The 18,658-nt window shown below is 36.9% G+C and overlaps 1 protein-coding gene across 1 annotated transcript in view; it reads left to right on the forward strand.

Annotated features, from left to right (window-relative positions):
- The window catches only part of LOC105363318 (uncharacterized), a 165,605-nt gene that overhangs the window by 135,026 nt on the left and 11,921 nt on the right, over positions 1-18,658 (forward strand). Inside the window, exons 10-12 of the mRNA XM_011500986.1 lie at positions 3,393-3,957; positions 4,024-5,007; positions 9,613-9,786. Coding sequence (XP_011499288.1) covers positions 3,393-3,957; positions 4,024-5,007; positions 9,613-9,786 — 1,723 coding nt within the window. The remainder of the gene's footprint in view (positions 1-3,392; positions 3,958-4,023; positions 5,008-9,612; positions 9,787-18,658) is intronic.

Here is an 18,658-nt window from a genome sequence, read left to right on the forward strand (position 1 = left end):
TCTCTCTCTCTCTCTCTCTCTCTCTCTCTCTCCCTATTTCATTCCTTCCTGCGCACATAATATAATATGTAAGCCGCGCGCGCTTTGTTTCGCCCGGTCGAGCTCCCATTGTCTCTCCTTTTCATGCGGCGGCGCGCGTACATACGCACATTCAAGCGCCTGAATACTATTTCTCTTTATCGCTCCTTTATAAGGTAGGCGTCGGTGTGCGCTCGCCACCGCTATACAATATTCATTCGGTGCGCGACGTGCCGAAAGATAAACGCTCCTTTGCATGTACCCTGAACTCTTCCGGGGGTTCGGTGAAAGCCTTTTGATTAATTTTCCTGCGATTGCTTTGGTTTTTACCTGTCGCGCAAGCGGCTTCAGCATCTGGCCTGTGGGTCAATTTTTGTCAGCACGGCCGGAAATTCCATAATTTTTCTTTTTTTTTTTTTTTATTTTGTTGTTTGCCCCGCGATTAATGCAATTAGGCCTGCGTTATGTTTCTGCGGGCTGCTTTGTTTATTGATGAATGAGGAAAGACGAAATAATACAGGGAGAAATTTTATGGCATATACGCTAACTATAAAGTTCATTTCCCTTCTTCCATCTATTGTGCGGAAGCGAATTGCTCGTTTTGATTTCGGTCTAGTTGACATCAGCTATTTTTATGATTCACATTCTCCATTCTATGGAAGCAAGATATGTTAACCTTATATGCTTAATTATGCGTAATTATCTACAAAAAGGTACGAGGCGTTTCCTCCTTTGCAATGATTTCGAGTATTACGGATTTTATTATACATTACCGTACGAGCACAGATTGTATAATTTCATGTAAAATGTTCGTATTTAATAGTTAGCATACCGTCTATTACATTTGCTTTTGATTGTTTCGAGGGCTTCCTATAATTATGAAGAAAAATGTAAAGTAAATCAACGATTACGTGCCGCGCTTATTGGCTCCCATTAGTATGTTAACGCATTTTATTAAAAACTTGATATCCAATCATTAAAATATCGTTTTGATATTGTATTTTGAGATAATTATAGCGATAAATGTTGCGAAAAAAATACATTGTCTCACGATTTGCGTTTGCTTGAAAATTAATTTCGCTTCTTGTGCACACGTGCACTGGCGATTATACAATGGTTCGGTTCCTTCAAATATTTCCATTATTTAAATGCTCCTGTTCCGCATTGTCCAATCATCATGAACAATGTTGCATAATGCTGTAAAATATTCTTAAACGAGAGTACAAAATCCTTCGATCTCGCCAAAGGGAGGAAGAAAAAATACTCATAAGCGCATACTGAATCACTAGCGTGCAGCTGCGCATTATGCGTTTCATTGATTAACCAAGTATATATTTGTACTAAAAGCTGATAAATTTGTTTGTATGTATAAGGAATGTGAGGGCTCGGTGCAAAGTGAGATTGTCCGTTCGGCAACGTCATATTGTTGAACTGCTGCTAGTATGCGTTTCTCCGTAGAAAGTTGGAATGAATCAGCCCATGGCTGGCCATTAGGTTCAGGCGGTGCAAACACGTATGCAAGGGTACTGACATTGGACCGGAGCTGAAGTGACTTTCCTTAGTTTCCTTATTCCAATTGCGAGACATTAGCATTATTTCCTACAGCTATCACATTATGTAAATAATATAACATTAGATGAGAAATAATATTATTACTGCATCTGTCTCTTACAGGTTCTACTGCATAAAATTTCATTTCATTTTTGTTTGGTTTAGTTATGCCTTTTTTTTTTCTTTGCATTCTCACGTGACATTACACGTGTAATTTCAAAATTTAGAACCGCCTATCTGAATAATGCATTTATTTATGGTTAACGAAAGTTCCTTTCACATTTTTTTCGCATTTATGTACGTGAATCATGTAAGAGATACACATGTAATACTTAATATAATCAGGTCGCAAAACGAATCAGAGTTTGTATGTAACAATGGGAACTTTCGTAAGGCAGGTTTTTCCAGAATGCACAGTAAATTAGATACGCTAGTCTTTTATTTCTATCTTTACCACTTATTACGCGTATTTGTGTTTTTCGGTTATTTTTAAAGCGCATACTTACGTTCCGTCAATCATACATGTTCTTTACCACCACCACCACCACCACCCCACCCCCATCCCCATACAACCAATTAACAGTAATTAAAATGCCCATAACCGCAGTACTATATAGTTTTACTTATTATATTTTACAAAATCTAAACTACCCTCCTATTCGATGATACGTAGTGTTGGGACTTTAAAAACGATACCCGGCAGTACCAGGTAACGAGGTCTATCATTTAAAAAATCAATTCAACACTACCCATTTTATAAAACTAAACCTATAACTATTAGCTTTTAAGAATGCTTTCTCCATATTATGCTAATTTTTGAGAATTCATTTTATTGATCCTCATCGTAGGCTAATAATCACAAAATATTTTTTACCACATATTTGAAGTACCGGTTTTGTCGTGTACTTGAAAGTAACAATCATCGAATCTTTCAGTAAAACAGAAAGTACTGGCTTATTTTATATACTACGTCTCCAGTCACACAATTACATACAATTAGTAATTTAAAATACTCAAGTAGAAGAATACAAAATGAAGAAAAAAAATGATAAAACTTTCCATTAATTATTATTTAACCGTATCATTTCACCTATTAAATAACACAAGTGTCCTAAAATAAATGCTAAATATCACGAAAAGAAGTAAAATTATAAAAACGCAGCAAACATTAATCGCGTACATTAATCGGCGAAAATAGTTCGTAAGTTAAGTCAATACAGTGAAAAGCAATGGTAATTTCATAATGTTTTCGCGGCACTTCTTAAACCCACTATATTTGTGGTAAGAATGGAGGCATTGTTAGTCGTTATTATCAACGTTAATCAATGTTGACCGTAGACATTAAAATATTTGGCATTTAAAGGATTCTTTGGAGGAAAAAAAACGAAAATAAAATAAATACAATAATAAAAACAAACAAAAATTCGTGAACAAGCCGATAACGATTCAACACAGTGGCACGTAACGCATTAGCAAAACTATTATCGCTCGTAAAGTTAAAGCTCGCAAGTAGGCTAAGGGAGGCCATTCTCATGGATTTGAACTTGGCGTAAATTGCGAGGAATCTGCAGCGAGAATCGTAAATCGAGCCCCAGCATTGACAATGTAGAGACGTCGAGTGGATAAATTTCCACTCGTGGCAGTCGAAACCGCCCCCCCCCCCCTACCCCCCTACCCCCTCTCAATAACGCTAGCCACAAATCTAGATAGTCGCTTAATCATAGTCGCATAATCTTTAAGCGCTAAAGTAAGGAGGTAGAATAAAGTAAGGAGTTGGTGCGATAGGCGTTGTCCGCTCACACCCGGCTGCTTTTGGATTTCAGGTCGCGCAGCCGAAGCGGCAGTGGCGTGCCTGGCATTCCCCAGCAGCACCAGCAGCAGCACCAGCAGCAGCAGCAGGAGGCCAACAACGTTAGCGGGGGCATATCTAAGGAGTCTGTGGGCCCCGATGAGATGTGGGCCCCGGGCTCCCTGGGCCACCATCGGGAGCTGCCCGTCGATGTGCCCGACACCCTGCTCCAGCAGGCCTACCCCAACAAGGTAATACAGAAAGACCCCGCGCGCATCCTCGTGTCGTCAGCCTCGTCCGCTTGCCAAAGCGCCGAGCCGCAGTCACCTCTTGGCCGTCCCCTTAGCGCTAGCGATATATCCTTAGACTTTAGCAAAGACGCAGCGAACAAAAGTCGACGGATAGAGCTGAAGATCGGGGAGCCCGAGCTCCTCATTGGCGACATCGACGTCGACGTAATAGACGTCGACGTCGACAACGTGGGAGGGTCCGCGCGCATCGGTCAACTCATCATCGAAGACATTGTTAGGATTGGAGACTCCGGCCATCTAGATATTATCAAAGATCCATTCAGAACGTCCGACGACGACGACGACGACGTCGACGACGACGACGACGTCGACGACGACGACAACGACGACGACGACGGCGACGACGACGACGACGACGGCGACGACGACGACGAAGGAGAGGAGGTCGAAGAGGAGGAGGAGGAGGAGGAGGAGGAGGAGGAAGACCTTAGTGGACATAAAGAATCGAGCGTAGACGTAGACGAGGACTATCCCTTCGCCAAGGAAGATTATCCAACGATGCTGAAGACCTGCAGCGACGACTCGGCCAGCCCGAGGAGCTCTTCGGGCAGGTCCGATAGTACCGTGCCGCTCGACAACAGTCTCGTACTTCGTAATAGCGAACTGGCCAAGGACACGTCGATGCCCCGAAGTCCCAAGTTACCCCAAATATTCGGCAAGCACAGTAGTAGCACGTCCTTCGATAATCCCGCTTACGGCCTCGCGGATTTCCAGGACATTCAGAATCTTATGATAAGGCCCGAGCAGGTCAGCGACCTCACGTTGCTCATCGGTGAGCAGGCCTTGAACAAGGTCAACGGGCAGATGAACAATAACGTAAGCAGCGATAAGAAGTCCTTGGTGAGCAACGCGAAGAAGAAGAAGAAGCGCCAGAGCGCAAAGATATCCGGCCCGGAGGCGGAAGAACTCTTGCGAATAGGCTCGACCGACGAGCTCTTGGACGTCGAGTTGTCGTCGATGCCGCGGATACGGAAAAAGAAGCAGCATTCGTCCAGCGGCTACTCAACGCTGCGCAGCGACGCCTCGGCGGAGTTCGATCAGATCGAACACACGTCCTTCCTCGTCTTCGGCGGCAATAAGAATTACCGCGAGGTCGCTGTAGACTGTCCGCCGGATTTCATTCCGGTTACCAAGAGCCACCCGGTATATCCGCCGCCTTGCAAGACGCCCTCGCAATCTAATACGCTCGAGTCGAAACGTATCGCGGGTGAAACGGCCAAAGCTAAAGACAAACGGAACGAGAACAACAACGATGTGACGTTAAGCCCAGAGTTGATGACGATAGGTGTGCACGACGACATTATCACAGCCGAGCGTTGTAGGTCCGCCGAGAAGAAGGTAAGGTCACATAAGTCAGGATCTTCTTGATCGAGGGATTCCGAAACCTTGAAGTGACGGTGCCCGAGTACCTAAGCACGCTTAGCGCTTTCACACCTAACAGACCAATACCTTAGCTACAAATGCCCAGCACAAACGCTTTAATACCGATAAGAAAAGTCAAGCCGAATCATTGAGCGGTTAATTGTCGCGGGGGCATTTTTTTTTTTTTTTTTTTACTTTTACTTAATAAATGAAGGGAGTAGTTACGTACGCGCATACTGAACTTAACTAGGGGCAACAAAAAAAAGAGAAAAAGAAATAAAAGAATATTCATTTTGTGTAATATACAATACGTAAAAAAGTAACTGAGTATACGTCAATTATTATAACATAATCATTTGTTTGAATTTATTTACAATTCCACGTGTGCATCTATCCATATATTTCGTTCGTCCGGATAGACGATTAAAAATTTCAGCTCAAACGTTATTTGCATCTTGCAAAAACGAGTGCACATATTTTTCTTCGTCAAGCAAATAAAATTAGTATTATTAAAAAAGTTAGATTAATTGTTTAGATTACAACAATTAGGAAACAAAAAACAACAACAATAACAAAAACAGCAACAACAACAAATGCACTATTTCTACAATATTTGAGTAATCATGTATGGACAAAATGCTCGTAAAACATCATTCAAAAAACTAATTGAAACAATTCTTGTTCAGACAATTGTTTATCTTTTTATTATGGCTCATTCGTTTCAAAATTTATAATCATCTTTTATGGACGGTATTGTATGCTCTCGATCTCGTATTATCATCATTTCATTCTTTTTTTTTTTGTTTCTTTTCATTCTCATTATTCAACAAGAATTTAGATCCGTTTATAGTATTCGTATCAAGTAGTAAAAATAATAAAATATCGAAGGTAATTTGTTAGACGCGTGGTTAAAAATACTCATCGGCAAGCTCGACTTGCTTTTCAAACGGGCCGTTTCCACATCTTTTGTACTATCTAAATGCTTTGTGCATCGATGCTTCAAAGAAAACTTCCAGCAACTCTGATTTTATGTGTTTGGAAGCCTCTTTCAAAGATTGAAAATCGTACCTCTCAATCTTCGTCGGTATTACAGGCACTTGGAACACTCGAAAGAAATTCTGTGAATTCCGGTTCAACCCTCGAAGGAACTTGGACGGACTTCGAGCGGTCATTTTCGATGATCAATTCCGTGAGATTTCCGAAATTAATACGAGCATTGGTATTATTATCGTCGACGTCGTTATTAACATTTTTATGCTCACTATGCATTATATTAGGTTGTCAAACCACTAAATATCCTCTTATCTAGACGCTATCAACTGCATCTGATGCATCGTGAGTTTTATTTTTGTGGCTGGGCGGGTGGTGAGCGGGGTGAGGGTGAGGGTGAGGGTGAGGGGGGGGGGGGGCATCGAAGCAGGGATTGACACCGCTCGAGACTTTGATTCATGTGTCTTTCCCTCGTCCATCGGATTTTCTCACGATAAAGATGGGCTCTCGGTTTTGTAGAAAAGAAAACGACTTTGGCTGGTTATCGCTCATCGCTGGATTTTGTAATACCTTAATGCGGAATTTCCGTCTTAAAATTATAACGCCTCTCGCCGAATTATCACGTCCGTCTTCGCCATAGCGCAGTCGTTGCTTATTGCCTTACCTGCCAAGGAGGCTCGTCCCCCGCGATTGTCTTCACTCGTCTATTTACGGTCGACGCCTCTCCTTACCGCCACCTTCTAGATTACCTCATGACCTTGACGTTGCTTTTAGCACGTCCGGCCATCTCACGGTGTCTGCTCGTTTTAAGGATCAGCGTCGCGTATCCTCCTCCCGGCGGATTTATTACAACAATACCGTCGAACGACGCGAGTCTCGTTATCTTTCTTCCTTTATACGCAAATGCCTGCTGTCGAATCTTCTGCAGCGTATCGAAAAGAATCGACTAAATTGTCTGATACCTTTTCCCACAGACGTGTCCTCCCGTTTCATATGGTACACAGCTACCGACTCGCTTTTCGTGGAATCGGTAAATGAGGGCCGTTCCTCTACCTGTCCCACTTTTACAATACCTAGCCAGTCTTTTTAAAGAAAATACTAGTCCTTTTAATAGCAAAATAACTGCCGCAGAGTCATAAATATTTATCCCTTATTGTTTGTCCAATGTATTTGGTAGATGCGATAGTTTTGAAAAGGTTATACGCTGCGAGGCAGTTACGTCTTCAATTTGTCTTACTGAAAAAGGGAAATAATTTAAATATTTATGTGCAATTTTATAAAAATGTGTATTATGAGCAGTTTAAATAAATTTCGGAGCAGATATTTGAAATAGTTATGCCGTTAAATTACTTTTAAGGAACTAATATCTTAAATATTTATGTAGTGTACATTTTTATAAGCACTCTAAATCAAATTCGCAATGCATTTTTAAAAAACAGATATAACCTGAGGTTATTTTAAAGTGAAAATATCTCGAATATTTATGCAGGGCGTATTTCTACGGGCATTCTATTGTGAATTATTTCAGAATTTCATCAAAAATTAATTATCGTATGATTAAAATAAAATCTTTGGTTGAGCAACACTATTTACATGGATACGATGCGCTAAAATATTCTTAATTATACTTTAATTTACTCACATACTCAGCTATTGATTTATGTATGTATCTTACATAAAATTAATTTTCTTTTATTGAAAACAGTATTGCCTGTGATTTTCAGTTTACTTTTTAATTTAGATATTACATGCAACAACTTTTAAAGTAAACAAAAGTAAGGTATTATTCTATATAAAACATAGAATAATTTGATTCAAATATTTAATGACAATATATATATATATATATATATATATATATATATATATATATATATATGTTAAATATATAATTTCGATGTAAATCCTTGCTTTATTAAATGAGATTATTTTTATTTAGCTGCTTGAATTTATTATCGGCTGTTATATTAAAACGTTTGAAAATATTGAAATACATTCCCCCGTAGATAATATGTAGTTTTATCTTATGAAGAAAAAATAAACTAATAAATAATATTATTGTAAAATGGTAAAAGGGATTTATTAATTTTTTTCTTCTATTTTTAACGCACTATATGACACTTCCAACAAGTAAGTTGAAAAAAAATCTTCGAATATTTTTCGATTTTAAAAAGTTGAAGAGGCAAGTGATGGTAGATTAAAAATCAAAAGAGCATGTAATAAAAAAACGTAGAGAAATGGTAAATTGATGCTAAATACTACACTAAAATAGGTTATTCTGAAATCTCGACTACATCTAAGCATGTGATTTATACAGTAATGTAGAGAAATTGAGTTTACACGCCTATCTACCTAATTTCCTCGTGTAAGTGCATGTTCTCTTTATTTTTGTATTTCTTATTTCCCTATTTTTCTTTTCCTCGGTGCACGCGTCCCTACTATAAGAATATGTAATACTCAAACCACAATTTTTGCAACTAATATAAGCAAAATTAATATATTTACATGTTGCGCCATTACCTATCTGCAAGATCAAGAAGTAAAAACTACTCATTATTGAAATCCTTTACAACCAATAAATATTTCGTTGAATATCATCATCTAAAGATTGATACTTCTATCTCATTTAATAAGTATTATTAGATTTTAAGTATATTGGAGAGAAAAAAAAAACCAAACAAAAACAAAAACTTATTAACATTGAGAAAAGGTGTGTTGAAAATTTAATAACTTAATACATTCTATATATCTAAATATTTTTGAACATTTTACACCCATCAACATCAACTCTTACCAATTTTAAAGGAATTTAAAAGAACTTCAAATAGTAAAATTATTCCGATGTAAATAAAATATCAAAGTTTATCTAACTTTATTTCATTATTATATTATTGTTTTGTCATATGTTCTAAATAATTGTATAGACTACATAAAGTAAAAAAAAATTAATCTTAAGAATGCCTTTGGTAACATTCATTATTACATTATCTTATTTTTCAACATTTTACGAACAATAATATTTACATTATTAAATTCATTTTATAGGAGGACGAATTATTTATGACAAAAAGTTACTTTTAAATAGCATGACGTATCAATAAACGTTTAAAGTACTCAAATCAGTCTAGATATCTCAAAATTATTAATGATCCTTCCATCGTATATATTGATTTATCTGAATTTATTTTAATAATTTGGAAGTATCATTAACAATTTTAAGCATTGCGCGTGATAAAAAAAGAGTTGAGATTATCATTGAAAAACGAACACAATGTTCGACACAAGGTTATGTTGTACATACATCTCATTAAGGAAATGAAACTTTGATTGAACGATTGAACGCAACAAAAACAAAGCAAAAAAAAAAATAGAATAATTACAACAGCTACTTTGTAAACGGACACTCATCCGCCTTTATGACGAATCCAGGAAGTCGGTAATTTATAAATGAGGAGCGGTGTGCGTGTGTGCGTGAGCGAATGAGAAAAAAAAGATATAGAGAAGTATTGGTGAGCGCGTAAAAAGGAGAAAGATAGTAGAGAAATATGCAAGAGCCATTAATTTGCAACGCGTTATGGATGAATTTTCCAGGCCGGACTCAATGGCGTCAAGCCCGCTATTCCGCCCAGGGACCAGAAGAGAGCCCCAGCCCGACCTCCCAAGGATAATCTGCGACTCTCCGCGCAGAACAACAATGTCGAGGAGAGCGACCAAGGCAAGACTGAGCCGACGCAACAGCAGCTGCATTCCATACAAAAGTATGAGGTACGGCATCCACTCCACGTCTCTATGACTCTTCTCACTCCTTCCACACGTTTTCCGCCACCTTTATCCCGAAACCCGAGATGTCTGAAAATGATCGAATAGGCTTTGGAGGGGGGGGGGGGGGGGTTCTGCAGTCACCAGAGATTACATTGATTATGTGCTTGCGATTACACGAGCAATTATAAATTTATATTCGGCATGTTTAAGCGGAAATTCCCTTCTGCCTGTTCAATTGCAATTTTACTCGCTATTTGCGCGATACGCGAAGGTTGACTAGGTAGTTCGCTCTTAACCGCGACGATAATCATGTACCACTCTTTTTTTTTCCTTTTTTCTTTTTTTTTTATACAAATGCCTCACTTATTGACTTTTGCAATAATTTGCAAAACAGTTATGAAGCATACCAATACATTTCATTGTACGAAAATACAAAGCTTTGCTGGAGTCGTCGGAAAGTCGTTAGCATATAAATGATACAAAAAAAAAAAAAAAAAAAAAAAAAAAAAAAAAAAAAAGAAATGGAGTTTCTACTCAAAGGCTTCTTTTTCTTTCACAACGATCCTTAAACAATTTTCTCGTTATGGCAAAAACTAAAACTATCATCACATTGGCTCGGAGGAATTTTTACTTTTACGAACTTATTCTTTATGTTAAAGTAATAGATAAATCAATTACGATCGTTTGATGGATGGAGTGATGTGGTCATGCTTCGATATTACTTGGCGTTTGCATATGTTACTTACTTCTCTAAAGTTGATTTCGAATAAGAAAAAGGAAGAAAGGAAAGAGAGGGAGAGAGAGAGAGAGAGAGAGAGAGAGAGAGAGAGAGAGAGAGAGAGAAAACATCATATCCAAGTATGAAAATCGAAACGTACAGCCAACTTTACAAAAACCATATCGTTAATCATATTACTCTGGTATACAGTTTAGTTAAAGATTGATTATTCGACGAAAAATACTAACACGGTTATTTTTAATAAGCGTATGGTAAGGAATGAAAATTCAATTAATAACTTTTATCATAAAGATTTCGCTTGCAAAAACATAAACAAAGGCAAAAACAAAAATTGCACGGTTTCATGATTTTATAAGCTTTCACCTTGTTAGTCTCTACGAGGAATATATTTATTGGGTTTATGTCCCCGGGTACAACGATGAAAAAGTCTTATGGACGGCGTGATCAAAGCAACGACAAACCGCACTTCTGTATCAGAGGACTAAGTGCATTTCCAGGGATGAACATTGGTTTTGGGCCCTCGACAACATAAAAGCACTGCAATGCTTCATTGGGCCTCTGTCACTAGTGCCTTCTATTTATTTTTTTTTTTTTAGAACTTATGATTTTCCTTGTATCTATATAAGCGCGGATCGATTAGAGATTTTTTTTGTTTCCAAACTAACTTTTCTTCTATTTCCTTAACCTTAGTAGATCTTTCATATCGACTTAACAGACAAATAAAAAGCTTAGCCATTTAAAATAAACACGACCATTAAAAGAAAAAAAATATATTTTAAAAGTAAGGATCGAACCAATATTGTTATGGCTTTTTTTCATTTTCATTCATTTTATAAATAAAGTCATTAAAGGAAGTTATTAATTGATGTTGTAATATATTTCTTGATAATATTTAATCATTGTCAAGAAATAGTCAGTTATATTAGCGAAACAATAAATAAAATGTCAATGCTAAACATATTTAGACAATTAATTAATGTATGATTTTGTTATATTTTTGAAAAAATGTTTGAAAATTATAAGCATAATGCTTGTTGTTATCCATTATTCCATATTAGATTTTACATTAATAGTTCTTAAAACTGATAACCGATATTATTCATATATTATATAAATAAAATATTAATGCCACTTATTACATCATCTTCATCCACTGTATGTATCGAATTTCCCGTATTTGGATAATAAAATTTTTATCAAATTTTATCAAACAGAACAAAATTTCGTCATCGCTACGGATAATGAATTGTTACTCTATTAAATTCAATTTCCACTCATCCTGAAATCAGTACATATTCATTATAAAGACTGATTGTCAATTGCGTTGTATGTTAATGTAATCTACTCCAGTCTCAATGATACTATATGTGAGTGTCGTTAAAAAATCGTTAAATTTGCGGGACAGTGTGTACGCGTAAGACAAAAACATCAGCGTTTTATCTCAATGTTACATATTTCAAAAATTGTTATGTAACAAAAACAATGTTAAATCAGCAACATTATGCTACATACAATAATCTGATAAAATAATTGAAAGATTAATTCACATGTTTTCTTACACGGCAGAGCAGAAAATTAATATTTGACAAACATTAACGATTAATAAATTTGCAATTTAGAATACCACTTGATAGTATTACGTATTATTATTAAAAATTCTTACTAGTGTGAGAATATTCATTATTCTAAATTTGAATTTGTACAGAGGAACATAATCAGTACGTAATGACCTCAATTATTAATATTCATTTATTTATTTATTTTTATTTTTTAATAAATTGATCGGTTACCGTATTTAGTAACTTCGTTGAGCATTTGAGATGAGATTGGGAGAAAAAAAAAAAAAAAAAAAAAAATTATGGTCGAATTTTGTATTGTCAACTGGGCGTATCTATAATCGTACGCTCATCAGGCCGATGTTTCATCTATCCGCAAAAATATCTCATAATACTAAAGGGGCCTTGATAAGCCGTTCGAACAGATTTGCAAGTGGGAATGACGTGGCTTCCGCGATGCCACCTTACAAAGCCTCGGTCATTACGATTTTAAAATTTCCATGAAGACTAAATGGACGCTGGCATAGGAATCCTGCGGGAGGGCCCAAAAAAATGCGGCCGCGGGCAGTAAGTATAAATCTTCGGCAAGTGATAGTACGTTCCCCGTCAATTCGTGCGCGAGCGGAATCGAAAAAAAAAGCAGTACATCGACGTTCGTTTCGTTCCGTTTTTATCCCATCTTTTTCCCCGGTTTCCCTTCCTCGTTCGTCCATGTGCGAACTCGCCGCGTGCAGTTTATCTCCCGCGTCTCGGTCTTAAAAGAGAGACGTCTGTCTCTCTCTCTCTCTCTCTCTCTCTCTCTCTCTCTCTCTCTACCTTTTTATCTCGAGTGCAGCGTTCTCTCGGTCTGGAATTTAAAGAACGGCTCTCGTATAATGCGTCGAGAGATTACCGTCGAGGAGACGGAGGAGAGTACGCCGTCGAGAATCTTCAGTAGATAGTAGGCGCCCGTGAAAATAGGCTCGCGAGGTCTATGATGCCCGAGTGAAGGACCACTTTTTTCACTCGACCCTCGTTATTTCTTCAGCTCGCGCTACGCTGAATTTACAGGGTGAGTGGGCAGAAGCGTGGATTCGCGGGGGCGAAGCTTCTAAAAGTCTTCTGGGCCCAGCTCCACTCAGCTTTTCACTCAGCAGCGAGCGCGTGCCGTTCCACCCGAACGCCGATTAAATTACTTTTCAAGCGGACTTTTTAAAGCGCACCCTATATGGGGGGCCCTCTCACTTGGACTAGTTTTTCATTAGACTAGCGTGTCGGATAGCGAGGTGGTACGGGACTCATCTCACTGGTTTTCCAGGCGAAAATTGCCTCTAGTAGCGTTGTAGTCTCATTCTACTTTGGCCTTTTCTGCGCTTCTATTACGAATTTCATTAAGTCGTCGCAGCGTTTCATAGATGATAATTTGCACCGAGTCGTTGCACTTTTTTTCTTCGGCAATGTTATCGTTATTAAGTTATTGCTGCTCTTACTTTATCAACCAATCTCTTGATTTAGCATTATATTTAGCAGTAAATTGCATAAAGCTCAAATTAAACAAAAGAAAAGCTACCGAATAATGGAGAAGCAACGTGGATTTCACTTTTTGCCCCTAGTTCTCGCTGTTACCCGGTGAAAACTCTGATCGCTCTCAATGATTTATTAACGGACTTCTTTACGCCCCCTATGGCTCTTGTCAGTAATTCACAAAAGTGAGAAAACATTTATTTTATCTTATATAAAGGTTTAATACAAACGCAGTGGCATTTCTGTACAATTGAAAGATTGTTACTCGATTAGTTGTAATAATAGTCGAATTGCATTAGTGCTTGCTTATATTTATTTTATTTATTTTATTTATATTGTTTATTAACTTGACCGTTTTTAAGTGCGTTCAGTGATATATGCTACTTTCAGTTCACACTGTATAAAATGTATAAAGTGTATAGAGCTCGAGACACGAGGAAAAGTAGAAAATTCCTTACATTACTTGAAAAAAGTTGTGGTCATTTTTCTTTATTTATTTATTTATTTATTTATTTATTTTTTTCACTTCTTTTTGTTCCTGTTTCGGAAAGGAGGGGACTAGAATGTAAAAAGTGTGAGAAGCTTGGGAGTGTCGCTTTTTCCACTAAAGAATTCTCATTTGTTTCCCGCCAGAGTTGTTGCAAGTACAAATGCAGACTCTTCGACGCACGATGAAATAGCTGCATATATTGATTCGATTTATTTTGGCGAATTAGTTGCATTTCAACGGATTTCAAATAGAAATTGATAATTACAAAGGCTATGAATTTTAATAAATGACTCTTAGATCGATAATTCGAATACCGAAACTACAATAATATACGAATCGAGACCGTGAAGGATGAATATACAGTACAGACTAAATGATCATATTAATAGTTGTCGCTTTGTTGCTAAAATACAAAAGCAACGAGAAACAGGCAACGATAAAATAAATTTAATTTTAGAAAGTAATGCAAATAATTTATTTGATCGATCAGCTCGCTTAGCGTTAAGTAGATGATTTGCAAATATCCTAGCGCGACCTATCCAATAAGCTTTTAAATCACATTTTCCATCGTAATGTTAAATGCGTTCAATCGCCCTCTAAAATTGTGTCATCGCGACATTGTCGTGTATGTGCGAAAGCGAATCCTCATTGTTTCTTTTCTCTTAGATTTCCCATTGGGTACACGAGGCAATCGGCCTTCTTGCTTTTCCATGCAACTCGCACACGCGAGCTGGAAATCGCAGCAAAGGGTACTTACTCTTTAGCTCTATAACTCCCTCCTCCCCCCCCCCTTACAAACCTCCCCCGTTCCCCACACTTCAATATCGTCACACCTCCCCCGTCCCCACCGCCTCTCCCTCTCCACCGCAACAACCACCACCACTACCGCTTACGGCGTCGATGCATAACAAAACGGGCAACTAATGCCAATATAAAACGCCCACTCTGGATAAACTGGTGGCCGCGTGCGCATTCCTTCCATCTAGTCGGGCAGCGATAAATGCGCGTATAAATCGGTCGATCATTGCATTGCGCGAATCGTTGCACCGTATGTACAGGAGTACAAGACCGGAACAATGCGATTTCTTCCATCCTCCCCTCACCCCTTCACCCGATTCACTCGCCCCTCCAAACGCCTTTTCCAAACGCCACCGATACATGCATTCCTTCGCGAGAAAATCATCTCTTATGCACATCGAGAGAACGCCAATGCCGATGTTACGCAAGTGCCTGTCGGCGCTTGGGATCGGCCTCTCGTTGCGCTGGGATGGCGTTTTTCCGTAGAAAGGCTCGAAGCTGAGAGCATTTACCGGCTGAATTGCCAGTGAGACGAAAGCGCGATGAAACCTGAAAAGTTAAATTTTGCGGCGATTGAGATTACATTAATCACGATTGATTAAGTAAAGTTTACAAAATCGGCATTAGCGATTTCTCAGATTTGGCCGGTGCAATCATTTTTGGATTTCATGTTGACCATAAGACATTCCCATTACTTTATATACGTTATAACGAGCATTGAATGCTTGAAATTTTGAATAGGGACCGTTGCTAACAACGTCACTGTATCATTCTCCGACTCTTATTGTCGTCCGATCAGCCTTGTAAAATTACTGTATATTGAAATATCGTTGACACTTTTTTTAGTAAATATATATATATATATATATATATATATATACTCTTTGCTATTTTATTATAGTAATGTTATTACTGGCAGTTATTAGAAAAACATATTTTTCAGCGTGGAGGTATCAAAAGAAATTACAACCGTATATAGAATCGTAAATATCAATGTTCAGACCGAAAATACTGTGCATGTAATGATTAAAATTATTTTCAACTGATTATTCTTTCGTAAATTTTAGGTCACGAATTACCTATTGTACATCGCCTTAATAAACATATTATCGAGCAATAGTGCCATTTTAGTACAACAACATGCAGCTTAATGTTTAATGTTACATATTTTACATAGAAGAATTAAATTAAACAGATATTATTTATTCGCTATATAATTTTTCAACATTTCTAATTGAGAATACACTGATGTTTAAATGAAATCTTCATTTATTTACCATATATCAGTTAAAGTATCTCGTTTCGTTAAATCATGCTAAAATCAATCAACTAAATTAATTTATCGATCAAATTCAGTGATTTAAGAAGCATCACAGTTAGCGTTACTATATAAACATTAACTAATTTTCGTAAAGCGTCGCGTTATATCGAAAAATAACATTCATGGTAATAATAATTGAGTATTAGTGTATTATGTGTTGGACGGCTGGATAAATACGAAGGAAAAAGAATGTTCTCGTTTAGAGTCGTAATCCAAGAGCAGATTATTAGAAAATATTTTAGAAAATGCGAAGAGAGTGTACGCTACGTATTTTGCAACTACAACGGAATCAGTAATAAACTTACCGTTTTTGCAACACCCGTATATTTAGTAAATAATTATACTTAAACTTTTAATAACAATATACATGTTAGGTAATTATTATGCAAATCTACATATACGTAATAAATACGTATATATAGTTTAGGTAATATAAACGATCTCTTATATTTCTTACGTCTACTTATTTTTCGGATTACATATTGTAATTATAGATTTTAACTTCAATTACAATGAGAAATTATAATTTTAAAAATCTTATTTCCCATTCACGACGAAGGATTTTAAAAAATCGAATTTTATAATTCTAGTGTTTAAAGCAAAATCTTTACGTTAAAGTTAGGACTTAAACATTTATTGAATAATTAATTTCTCTCTCTTTCTCTCTTTAAAAATATATGTATCAACGTGCTGTTTAACGTTTTACGATTGAAAATTTGAGATAAATGTATAAAGGAAAATGTCTCCCAAAAATAATACTACGCTTGGGATCAATTGTAAAAACAAGAAATTTAATATTATTTTTTAAGGAATTGAATCGAATACTTAACGTTGGTGATAATAGAAGAATGCTTTATTCAAATATTTGCTCAAAATTATCTCTAGCAAGCAAGCTGAAACAATAAATATAAAAATTATATTTATCGAAATGAAAACAACATTTTTTGATTTTGAATATTTTATCAAAATATTTATAAAGTACATGGCGAGATGTACTAAATGACAATCGTCTGATTTACTTTCATAAATTAACTAATACTTGCTCGTACCTTATGTCGATAACATTTTTCTATACTATCGTGTATGGAAATAAAATGTTCTTGATTCAACCTACTTGTCATTTTCATTCTAATGGTGTTCGTTGTTTCCAATAGTACTTACCGTCCGCTGTAAAATTTTTGAAAACTGTTGGCCAGATTAGTTAATTCTATCTTTCAGTTAAACAAGTGTCAGAAGCCACGTGTGTAGTGAAATTTATTTTAATCCTTGTTCATGCATTTCAATAATATTATCGGGTAAAAGCAAAGCAATGTCTCATTGCTTTCAATGTAGATGTTTCAACATTTGCTTTAAAATCGTAGTAACCATTGTTTGTAAAAACGATCGCTTATGTTAAATAAGAATACGAGATTTTCTTTTAAATAAGGGATTATAAATGAGCTACGCTAGAGCAGACTATAAGAAAACTTAACAAATATTAATTGATATATCGTTTCACGGTGTGTCACGTGATTATCTAACTATGATAAACCACAGTATTTATTTATATCGAAAGTCAAACATACATGTCCATTCGCTTAGACGTTGTCAAGCTTCAATAACAAAAATGTTATCTTTCAACTCCCCTCTCGAGCATGCATGCGCTTTTTTTTACGAAACGGCCTAACCGAATAGTCGTACGGCTCTATGAGAAACAATACGCTTCAAAGTAAAAGTATTATACACGAATGGCGAGAGAAATGAATCGACTCGATAGGTAGACTGGCTCCCTTTTTCCAAGCAGCTTGCGACGAATTGCTTCCTAAGTATAAAAAGAACGTCGTCTCGGTCTTCGTCATTCAATGCGTCAATGGCAACGCGTAACGGACCACGCGAGTTGAAATACCTCGACGAAGCCAACCCGAGTTTCGGGCACGGGTGAGGCTTCCTCATCCCGCTTTTCATTATTTCTTTGGATGACTTGTGCCAGAAAGGTCGCGACGATAGGGTTGCGCCTCCTTCGTAAACTCGCTCAATTCGCTTGACTTCGGCCATTCTTGCAATCGCATCGAGTATACATGTCTCTACTAACGTTTCATGCGTTTGATCCACGAGTTGGTATCCTTTAGCGTAAGTGTGAAATAATTTGTGAAAAGGATTGGACTCGCTCGAGCCCGTTTGATTAACGTTGAAAGTTTTTTTTATTCATTTATCCAATGCCAATGATCAATGATAAATTATAGAATTGGAAATATTAGACAACACGAAGCTTGAATAATTTTTCGCTCATCTTTATATTAAGAAAATGTGACGAGATGTAATTAAAAGATACTTTTCAAAATTTTATAGCAATACTTTACTGCTCTACAATTTTATTAAGATCTCTAGGACTTGGCATCCGAAGCAATGTCTTTGTGAATAATTCGGCACATTATGTTTAAACATAAAATTGCAGAGAATAATACGTTAATACCTTTACAGAATATATA

The sequence above is a fragment of the Ceratosolen solmsi genome, unplaced genomic scaffold (assembly GCF_000503995.2).
Source record: "Ceratosolen solmsi marchali unplaced genomic scaffold, CerSol_1.0 scaffold27, whole genome shotgun sequence".
Lineage (NCBI taxonomy): Eukaryota > Metazoa > Arthropoda > Insecta > Hymenoptera > Agaonidae > Ceratosolen > Ceratosolen solmsi.